We start from the raw sequence: 11,969 nt of genomic DNA, 5'->3' as shown, positions 1-11,969 counted from the left end.
ATCGAAAGACTGTCGGGTACCAAAGGAGTCGTTCCCCCATTACAGTGATCTCACACTCCGGGGTCTCTGCAGCAAAGGAATATACACCTGATTTCGCCCAGTTAACACGGAGTCAAGACATATCACCAAAGGCACTGAATATATCAGTGAGCGCGCTTGGGAAGCGGGTCAGATCTTTAACATAGATCAGTAGATCATCCACATATAGGGATACCGAGTGTATCCCATCAGCCAAGGGAATGCCCCAGGCCTCGCCGGAAGCACGTAGTTGCGCCGCCAATGGTTCCATCACGAGTGCAAAGATCAAGGGGGAGAGAGGACACCCCTGCCTGGTTCCCCTACAAACACGTATCGGGGCAGAGAAGAGCTTTCCCGTGCGCACTCACACCACGGGTACAGAGTAAAGAAGTTCCACCATGCGGAGGTAGTCAGCACCTAGGCCGAATTTCTCCAACACTAGCGCGAGGTAGGCCCATTCCACCGAGTCAACCGCTTTCTCGAGATCGAGAACCACGCATCCCGAGTGGGGCCATCGGGTCACAGCCAGGTGTCGTACACGAAACAGCCTCCTGATATTGTAAGAAGTGCTGCGGGTGGGAACAAATTTGTTCTGATCTGCATGGATCAAGGTGGGGATCAGGGGCGCTAGCCTCTGGGCCAGCACAGCTGCTAGTATTTTATAGTCCATGTTAAGGAGGGCAAGTGGCCTGTAGGACCCCATGTTTAGTGCGTCTCTGTTGGGCTTTAAAAGCGATATCACGTTTGCCTCGTTTAATGACAATGGGAGGGCAGCATCATTTACCGCTGCTGTATACACCTGTAAGAGTTCTGGGAAGAGAATGGTAGAATATGCCTTATAAAACTCCGCCGGCAGTCCATCCGGGCCTGGAGACTTTCCGTTGGAGAGAGAAAAGATAACAGTGCGGAGTTCCTCTGCCCTAAACGGCGCGCCTAATTCCTCACTCTGTGTATTAGTGATCGTCGGTATGGGTAAGTCAGACAGGTACTCCGAAATGTCATCCCTAGTGGCTCGCAAACGGGAACGGTATAAACTTCCATAGTGGGTCATAAAGGCCTCATGTATAGCCTTCTGTGTGTGCACCACAACACCATGCGCTGTGCGAATCGATAATAATGGTGGCGTTTGAGCGTTTTTCCGGGTCAGCCAAGTCAACAGCTTACCAGGCTTATCCCCAGTGTCATGTGTACGTGCCGAGTGTGCGGTGTAATTTAAGTTCTTCAGCCTATCTAGGAGTTTCGCATGTCCCCTTCGACTTTCCGCTAATCTCGCCTCATCTCCCTCCACCGCTGCGAGTTCAGCAATCAATAGATCAGCCTCCACCCGTGTCAATTCCCTATCCACCTGACGCCTCAGTCCCGCCTGTGCTCCTAGGCAGTGTCTCCTCGTGACCACCTTAAATGCATCCCATTCAACCTGTGGGGTGGATGCAGTATCAGTGTTATCCTCAAAATAGCGCAATATGCCCTGTGCATGTTTTCTGATGCCGTTTTAGACCTGATATATATATATATATATATATATATATTCACTGAAAAAACCATAGGTTATAGACCATATATAGTTAGGAATTAGCATTTACAAAACCATGAAAATTCACTGAAAAAACCATAGGTTATACACCATATATAGTTAGGAATTAGCATTTAAAAAACCTTATTTTACTCACACAAAACCATTGAAATTCCATATATAGTTAGTTGTACTAACTATATATCGCGCACCCGCAATCCACTGCTGATGATGTCACATATTACATCATTCATGACATGGTCAGTGACATCACTGATGACATCACTGATGACATCTCAAATGACATCACTGATGACATCACTGATGACATCTCAAATGACATCACTGATGACATCACTGATGACATCTCAAATGACATCACTGATGACATCTCAAATGACATCACTGATGACATCTCATTTGACATCAATGGTCACATCACTGATGATATCATTCATGTGACAATACAATGCATCTCCTCACACTTTAATATAACCTCTGTTACACCCAGTGTTAAATACAGAATATATTTTTTAAAACAATTGACACACCAATACTAGTTACTACATACGCACTCACTGATTCCTACGTCTACACACACATTCACTCATTCACCCATACAATCATTCATACATACAATCACTCATCTTTACAACACTATCATATGCACTCATACACCCTATACAGACACTCACACTCTGCCACTCATCCTTGGAGTTACTCACACACCTAGTCAGTCCTGTAAAGAATCAATCACACTTCCATTTTCTAATCTATACAGTTAAACATAGAGTACCTTACATTTTCAAACATATTCTAACACATACTTACTCTCTTATAAATCATTGATACAAGAACACATTGATCTGCACAGAGTCACACATCTCCCAGCCAGCCACACACACACTCAGTCTCCCATACTAATACTTGGACAATCAATCAATAACCCATATAGTTACTCATATAGCTACTGATCAACACATGCAGCAGTTTACAGAATACCAGACATAATGATGCACAAATTAAGACAGTTTAGTCACTAACCTATGCATTCAGTGAGACACATTTAATCATTCACTCATACAGTCAGTCACGCACCTACTAAAACCTTCATTCAGACACTTATACATCCACTCATTCAGTTGTGATGTGATGTCATCAGTGATGTCATTTGAGATGTCATCAGTGATGTCATCAGTGATGTCATTTGAGATGTCATCAGTGATGTCATCAGTGATGTCACTGACCATGTCATGAATGATGTAATATGTGACATGATCAGCAGTGGATTGCGGGTGCGCGATATATAGTTAGTACAACTAACTATATATGGAATTTCATTGGTTTTGTGTGAGTAAAATAAGGTTTTTTAAATGCTAATTCCTAACTATATATGGTGTATAACCTATGGTTTTTTCAGTGAATTTTCATGGTTTTGTAAATGCTAATTCCTAACTATATATGGTCTATAACCTATGGTTTTTTCAGTGAATTTCATTGGTTTTTTAAAAGCTAATATCTATAGCTGTAAAATGTATTCTTCTTTAAATCCAAAAATATATTTTATATGTTTATTAATAATTTTTTTTAAATATTTTTTTTTGTTTCGCTCCCGGTCCGCGAACCGGAAAGCTTCCTGTTAGCTCAAATTAATGCCGCGACCCGGTCCGCGAACCGGTAAGAAATCAACATCGTGACGGTATCGCGTTGCCGCGTAATGCGTCTTGTGACGTACCGCGTTAGCGCACCCGGAAGTGCCCCGGGGCGCGGACCGAGGCGCGAAACGCAGCTCCCCGGAAGCGATCCGCGGCGCGTCGCGAAAGCGCGACGTATCGCGTTGGCGCGTAATGCGTCTTGTGACGTACCGCGTTAGCGCACCCGGAAGTGCCCCGGGGCGCGGACCGAGGCGCGAAGCGCAGCGACCCGGAAGCTAACCGGGTCCGCAGCGCGTAACATGAGCGTGAGAGGTCATGTGACTTGTTAATAAAACTTTTCATTGGTTCATTTCACTTTTGGTTTCATAATGATGTAAGGCTAGGTCAGGTGACCTAAAAATAACACTTTTCATTGGTTTAGAACTATTTTTTTTCCCAAATGATGAAAGCCCCCACCTTTTTTCTCACTCTGACTTTCAACTTTGAGAAAGGAAGACCTGATCATTTGCTCTGATTAAAAAATGGCTTCAATAGTAGCTTCAGCTTCTGCACCCCCACCACCACCACCACCATCTCCTCATAGGAAGAGAGGACCATCTGCACAGTTTATTGGAGACACAGAGGAGGAAGAGGAAGAACAAGACGGAGAGGAAGAAGAGGGACCACGATTTGTCAAAGAGTTACCCCGGGTATCTCATCGCAAAGTTAGCTTTATCTGGCAATTTTTTTCCATTCCACCAGGAGAGAAAAAAGTCAATGCACGCTATGCTACGTGCCTTATCTGCCAAGAAAAGTTATCCCGGGGCACTAATAAAAAATACAGTTATGGAAATTACACGATGCACCGACATATGCAGAGGTGGCATCCAATCAACTATAGTCGTGCAGAGATGCGTGAACTACAACAGAACCCCCCAACTTCGGTGACAAGAACATCACCTGATATGTCTCTCACATTTGGAGAGGCCAACGAAACAGCGCCAAATATCCCAAAAAATTTTGTCCATATGAAGGTGACATGCTTATATTGTGGCACTTTAATTTCATGCGCAAACATGAGTCTGAAATTAATTAATTTGGCTTTCGAGAAACACCGATGCTCCAAACGCAGCAAGTTTTAAAAAATTTTTTTGCTCCTGTTGAGCCTTTTTCAATGCCTCTTTCTGTTCCTTCCCTTTGAAAAAAAACAAAAAAAAACAAATGTGTTCAAAAAATACAAAAAAAACAAATAATGTTCAAAAAAGAAAAAAAAAATATAAAACAACAAAAATATAAAAAAAAAGTTCTTTTTAGAACTACCTCCCCGTTATTAAAAATTAGCTAGAATGTTTAGCACTCTGGCAAGCTCTATTTCTTTTGGTTCGCTTCCCGGTTAGCTTCCCGGTACGCGGACCGGGAGCTAACCCGAATTTAAAAAAAAAAAAAAAAATAGAGTAAGTAAGGCCCTTTTAAAACCTCCACATTAAACCTAGGGGGTCATGGAGGATCTAGTATGCCCCCTTATGGTTATTTCCCCCTTTGTTTTGTCCTCCTCTTGTCTCTCAATCCTACCGAGAGACAAGATGGCGGCCGCTCCGGACTGTTTAGAATGTTGACAGACACCGGAGAACCAATCAGCTTCGCTACGCGAAGTTCCGTTACGCGAAAAGTACGCGAACCGGGGCGCTGCCTGGTCCGCGCTTACAGATATATATCTTTTTTTGAACGTTAATTTCTCAAAATCCACTGCAGCACATATATTGAGACCTACAAAAGGCACATCAGGCTACCAGTCCCTACAATGTTGCCAAGTTTCGTGCAAATCCATTCAGCCGTTCGGGCTAAAAGTGAGGCTAACCGCCCTATGGTAAACTCAATGTTAAAAACACGTTTTGGGACCCCCCTTTTTTCTCGGCCCCCCCTTGACGAACCCCCCCCAAATTTCCAGGGGCTGCTCAGAAACAAAATGTTCCATTTTCCAGAAAATTTCAGCCAATTCCGTCCACAAACGCCAAAGTTATTAGACATAGAATTTTCAAAAATCCCATAGGGAAAAAATCCTAACTATATATACCTACTGGCGACCGCCAGTAGGTAATATATATATATATATATATATATCCATTGTCACATTCCTTGCACTTGAATGGTTTTCCAGTGTGTATTCGCTGATATTTTCTTAATATTGGTGATTCACTAAAACTACTTCTACATTCTCTGCAATGGTATGGTTTTTCCCCTGTGTATGTTCTCTGCCGGTACTTTCGGTCTGATAATCGACTAAAGCTCTTCAGACATTCATTGCACTTGAATGTTTTTTCCCCGGTGTGCGTTTGCTGATGAATCCTTAATGTTGAAGATTCACTAAAACTACTTCCAGATTCACTGAACTTGAATGATTTCCCCCTGTATGCGTACTCTGATGCTGTTTTATGTCTAGGCTGTGGGGTTTTAGGTTTAAACCTATAATAACTGATAAAAACCCACTGAAAGAAAAATAGCCCTCACCGGTGAAAACATATACACACCTGCACAACCACAAACTAAATGCCATTTAAAGAAAGGAAAAAGAAAGTGAAAGAGTAATTTTGTTCTTACTGAAGGGGTCAATAAAATTTAACTTTGTTATACAAGCTAGCAGTAAGAAAGACTGGCTAACATTATTCTGCTTGAGTTTTGTTCTTTAGGGATGCCACTAAAATATTATTTCTTCTTCCTTTTAGTTTTTTTCAGTTTTATGGCGTTTGGTCTAAAGATGCAGGGTTTAGTTTCATGTTTTAGGTCTAGTTTAATTATTTTATAAACTGTAGAGAATCAGGACATATCAAACTCATATTTGATATTTTGGCTGCATTTGATTCTTTCACTGATAGGTAAAATGGCTAGTTTCATAAAAATCTTTCCTAATATGTGTCATCAGATTTACCCACAGAGAATGGGTAAAAACCCTTAATACATCAGACCATAATTTCTAGTGGGTCAGTATTGATAGTAGGTGAATTGCCAACACCTCAGGCTTTAAACATTAAATGCAAGGTATAGTGACAAGTATATATATATCACCAAGCATCTGGGATAGTGGTAAAAAAGTGACACCAGACTTTTGGAAAACATGGAACGCAGTGTCACTTGTTATGCTCTGCAAAAAAGGTTCTTTCCAAGTTCAACAAAGATTGGAGTGATATTGTTTGTATTTGCAGTGATTCAGCTATGTATATAAAAAATGTGTGTGATGACCTGTCAAAATTGATACCTGAGCTGAAGTGATTCCCTGTAGGAGATCCTTGCCACTTGTTAGATGGTATGCTGAAAGCATCTTTACAATCTTCAGAGTTAATGAGGGATGCTATTGACTTTTTAGTCCATTCTGGTGCACTTTTTTTTATGACCAGGAACTAAAACGCAAATATTTATCATTTTGTGCTTTATGTGGCATCAAAGAAAGAGTCATCCCAACTGTGTCCCTTAGCTGACGGTTCTCAGCCCAAGGGGCTATGAATGCTGAGAGGGCCTTTTCAGAGAAGTTTACATGGGAAGGAAAGCGCGAACGCACATGACAAAAAACTCACTGAAGAAGTATTGTATGGTGTACTACATTAAGATTAATTTGCAAAAATCTCTTTGGACCTCATATACACTATACGTACACTGTCTATATACCATGTTCTGTCAGTGCAGAAAGCAAGCAATGATAAAAACAAAACGTTCCATAAACACCAGAAAAACACTTTTTCTGTTGTTTTTAGTGGCGTGAAAATGTGTAACCACTGAAAACAACAGTTTTTTAACATATTGAAAACACTGAAAACCCCCCACCAGAATTTACCAAAAATAGAAACTGAAAACAGGACAGCCTATTTATGTCTGATAATGGAACAAATCTCTTCATACATTCACTGCACTGGTATGGTTTTTCCCCGGTGTGTGTTTTCTGATGCTGTTTTAGGTATGATGATTGACAAAAGCTCTTCACACATTTACTGCACTTAAATGGTTTTTCCCCTCTGTGTGTTCGCTGATGAATCCTTAATGTTGAAGATTCATTAAAACTACTTTCACATTCACTGCACTGGAATGGTTTTCCCCGTGTGTGTTCTCTGATGCCGTTTTAGGCTTGATAAATATATAAAGCTCTTCCCACATTCATTGCAATTGAATGGGTTTTCCCCTGTGTGTGTTCGCAGATGTTGCCTTAATGTTGATGAATCACTAAAACTTCTTCGACATTCACTGCACTGGAATGGTTTTTCTCCAGTGTGTGTTCTCTGATGACGTTTTTGGTTTGATATAGATTGAAAGCTCTTCCCACATCCATTGCACTTGAATGGAAATTCCCCGGTGTGTGTTCTCTGATGCTGTTTTAGGTTTGATAATCGAATAAACCTCTTCTCACATTCACTGCAGTGGTATGGTTTTTCCCCGGTGTGTGTTTTCTGATGCTCTTTTAGGTGTGATGATCGAGAAAAGCTCTTCACACATTCACTGCACTTAAATGGTTTTTCCCCTGTGTGTTTTCGCTGATGATTCCTTAATGTTGCCAAATTCCTAAAACTACTTCCACATTCACTGCACTGGAATGGTTTTTCCCCTGTGTGTGTTCGCTGATGAATCCTTAATGTTGAAGATCGTCTAAAGCTACTTTCACATTCACTGCACTTGAATGGTTTTTCCCCTGTGTGTGTTCGCTGATGAATCCTTAATGTTGAAGATGCACTAAAACTACTTTCACATTCACTGCACTGGAATGGTTTTCCCCCTGTGTGTGTTCTCTGATGCTGTTTTAGGCTTGATAAATATATAAAGCTCTTCCCACATTCATTGCAATTGAATGGTTTTTCCCCTGTGTGTGTTCGCAGATGTTTCCTTACTGTTGATGAATCACTAAACCTTCTTCCACATTCACTGCACTGGAATGGTTTTTCCCCAGTGTGAGTTCTCTGGTGACATTTTAGGCTTGATAAATATATAAAGCTCTTCCCACATCCATTGCACTTGAATGGGTTTTCCCCAGTGTGTGTTCTCTGATGCCTTTTTAGGTCTGATAATCGAATAAACCTCTTCTCACATTCACTGCACTGGTGTGGTTTTTCCCCGGTGTGTGTTTTCTGATGGTATTTTAGGTGTGATGATTGACAAAAGCTCTTCACACATTCACTGCACTTAAATGGTTGTTCCCCTGTGTGTGTTCGCTGATGATGTCTTAATGTTGACAAATCACTAAAACTACTTCCACATTCACTGCACTGAAATGGCTTTTCCCCTGTGTGTGTTCGCTGATGAATCCTTAATGTTGACGATTGACTAAAACTACTTCCACATTCACTGCACTGGAATGGCTTTTCCCCTGTGTGTGTTCGCTGATGGTTCCTTAATGTTGAAGATTGACTAAAACTACTTTCACATTCACTGCACTCGAATGGGTTTCCCCCTGTGTGTGTTCTCTGATGCAGTTTTAGTCCTGATGAATATATAAAGCTCTTCCCACATTCATTGCAATTGAATGGTTTTTCCCCTGTGTGTGTTCGCAGATGTTTCCTTAATGTTGATGAATCACTAAAACTTCTTTCACATTCACTGCACTGGAATGGTTTTTCCCCAGTGTGTGTTCGCTGATGCTGTTTTAGGTGTGATAATCGATTAAACCTCTTCACACATTCAGTGCAATTATATGGTTTTTCTCCTGTGTGTGTTCTCAGATGGTATTTTAGGTCTGATAATCGACTAAAGCTCTTCAAACATTCACTGCACTTGAATGGTTTTTCTCCTGTGTGTGTTCGCTGATGATTCTGTAATGTTGACGAATCACTAAAACGACTTCCACATTCACTGCAATGATATGGTTTTTCGCCAGTGTGTGTTCCCTGATGCCGTTTTAGGTTTGCTAATTGACTAAAGCTCTTCCCACATTCATTGCACATGAATGGTTTTTCCCGTGTGTGTTCGCTGATGATCCCTTAATGTTGAAGAGTAATTAAAACAACTTTCACATTCACTGCAATGGTATGGTTTTTCCCCTGTGTGTGTTTGCTGATGTGTCTGGAGACCTGATAGCTGGCTAAAGCTCTTCATACATTCAGTGCAATTATATGGTTTTTCCCCTGGGTGTGTTCGTTGATGTCTTTTTAGGCCTGATAATTGAATAAAGCTCTTTGCACATTCAGTGCATTTGAATAGTTTTTTCCCTGTGTGTGTTTGCTGATGGGGTTTTAATATTGAAGACAAACTAAAGCCCTCACTGCATGTGTCTGGGACTTCTCTCTTGGTTAGCGTCTCTGGGTCTGGTATATACTTTTTTACATCCATTGACTGTACTTCCTGAAGGGCCAACATGACTGATAAAGCACTTGTGTTATTCTTGCATTATCTATATGTATCGTTTGCCTTCCGATTAAAGAATAAAGTGCAATGGTCACCAATTATTTCCCAATCTCATAACGTGTGTAATGCTTCTTCGTGGGCGATTGTGTCTTCAGACTGGATAATGGTTCTGCACGCATGCGGGTAAAGATCCATTGTCCTTCTGGTCGGGACACACTGGGACAGTGCTCTTTATTTTAGACTGCAAAACCCCTATTTCTTTTAATCTTCAGTTGTCTGACTCCACTCCGTTGCGCTTTTCAATGGTTGCTGTGGATTGGTCTGAAACAGTTTGCAATACACCTCTTGCACTGAATGGTGGCCTGGTATTATTTAAGGAAGCAGAGCACTGCTGTAACCACCTCATACCAACCTCATGATCAAAGCTGTTATTGGGCATGTTTACACAAGAGGAGGTTTATCAGTGTTGTCTTAATTTTCTAAAGGTTATTTCTTCATTTTGAGGCATGAAGGTGCACAGCTGAGACTCGTGGAATCACTGAATTTCTCGTGTCCCTTGTCCCTTCTTTCAGGATGTCTCAGTTTATGTTCAGGTCCGGCTGGCTCTGACGGCACTTATGTTTTCCTGAATATTGGAACTCAATATTTCGCACTTCGTCTTTGCAGATTTACAGTGTTATCTTCCTTATTTTGAAACATTTCGTACAATTAAAGATTGTTTTCTGTTGGATGTAAAAAGATTTAAAATAACTTAAAGTGAAACATAACGGAATGTGCATACACAATTTTGAATTGATTGTATAAATATTTCTTGTTTACCATTTTTGAAACTTATGAAGGCATATTTAACCATACACAGAAATGTACATAAAAGTTGCTTTGAATATGTCACATCTTACTTATTTCAGCAAAGGTGTTCATGAGTAAGTTAGTAAAAAAAAAGGGCGCTCGCATAGCACTCATACACTAGTTACAGCTTTAGGTAGATGCATATGGTCAAGGTTTTGTTAAAACAAGAACAGCTCTTTGAGTAAGAGATGTGAGATGGATCAGGAAGACTCAAGATAGAAGGGTGGACATCAGGATGTTGCGCCATGAATCAAATATTGCTGCTCGCAGAGGTGCCTGGCTTCATCAACTGCACCCACAATATGCAGTAGAGCAGCAGTTTAATGATTGTATTTACTTTGTGGTTTTATTTCTCTCAAATATTTTTACGTTTGTCAGTATTATCCAACGGGGTGGGAGTTCTCCGGATGGACTAGGAGATTGAGCTGGGCTGCTCTGTTGTTTAGTTGTCCCACCACTAACTTTAGAGCTTGAGATAGCACACTAGCCTGGTGGCCCACTAGTTGACAACTATGGTGCATCAGCGTAGCAAGAGCACAGATGGCACGCCAAAGCCAAAGCCTGTTAGCACCCTTTCACCTCTGGATCTTGCTCAGCACCCGAAATACTCTTAAAAACATCTCTTAAGTCAAACTGCTCTGTCCATATCTCCTACATCTCTGCTGCCCTCCATACAAGGTAGGGCCTGTTCTCAAATGTATTCACCTGCACCTCACATGCATAGACCTGCTTTCAACATTCCTATTCCAGCACAAAACCTGCGAACAACATTTTCTAACCATGTAATTCCCATGAATTTTCATGGGTCTCTCCTCCTACTCATGCAATTCAACATCACCTGTACAAACCACCGTGGCCACATTTAATGTAACAATCCTGAGGTGCGCTCATTCTTTCCACATGATGGAGAATGCACCAGAACAGCGCACGCTGCACATAAGATAAAGATAAAGTGCCTTCTGCGACTCTCACACATGCCCGGCAATGACACAGCCCCTACACAGCTTTTACAAAGGACCAGATGCTTAGCATTGCTTTTCAAACACACACAAAATACCATAGGCACAGCTCAACAATGTAAAATAAAAGTATTTCACAGTGGGAAATGCCCCGCCAAATGATCCAAAGCGTGCAGCATGCCACCAAGGTTCTTTACTATCTCAAATGCGTTCGCAGCAGCAAAGTTTGTTGTCACCAAAGTGTTCTTCCTTTGAAAAAGGTGCATTTCCTCTATGAAATATAGAGGGGGGGCAGGCCCAGATCAGTCAGAAGTAAAACATTTATAGCTCAGTAGTATTCTGAGATAAATAACTGGGTAGTAGGACAATGGCTTCCAATAACACGGCAATGAGCACCTCACTTAAGCCAATCTTTAATGATTGTTTGAAGAACAGGGCAACAGGAAGTTGTATTAAATGCCGACCATTAACATTTCACCAGCTGCACACTGGGACGGCATTGGCTAGAGGTAACACTGTGCTCCCGCAACCGCTCAAGTCATGCATACGGGCGCTAAAACATGTTAGCGAAGTGTCCTGGAATCCTTGATTCCAATTCACATAATTTAACTACACATTACAGTTAACTCTCACCCCACCGTATCATGTGCGTGTTTCTTGATTCAACACAAGAGTGCC

General features: G+C 41.3%; 1 protein-coding gene across 1 annotated transcript; it reads right to left on the bottom strand.

The window, feature by feature from the left end:
* Positions 1–5,524: 5,524 nt before the first annotated feature.
* LOC144806290 (uncharacterized) lies at positions 5,525–9,495 on the bottom strand. Its single transcript, XM_078672681.1, is given in 3 exon segments — positions 5,525–7,247; positions 7,249–9,093; positions 9,095–9,495. Coding segments are annotated over 3 exon segments (2,544 nt in total). The 3' UTR covers positions 5,525–6,949.
* Positions 9,496–11,969: the final 2,474 nt, after the last annotated feature.

This window comes from Lissotriton helveticus, assembly GCF_964261635.1.
Source record: "Lissotriton helveticus chromosome 1_1 unlocalized genomic scaffold, aLisHel1.1 SUPER_1_unloc_6, whole genome shotgun sequence".
NCBI classification, from domain to species: Eukaryota; Metazoa; Chordata; class Amphibia; order Caudata; family Salamandridae; genus Lissotriton; species Lissotriton helveticus.
The sequence above is the reverse complement of the archived record's forward strand: the minus strand, read 5'-3'. Positions and strand labels throughout refer to the sequence as shown.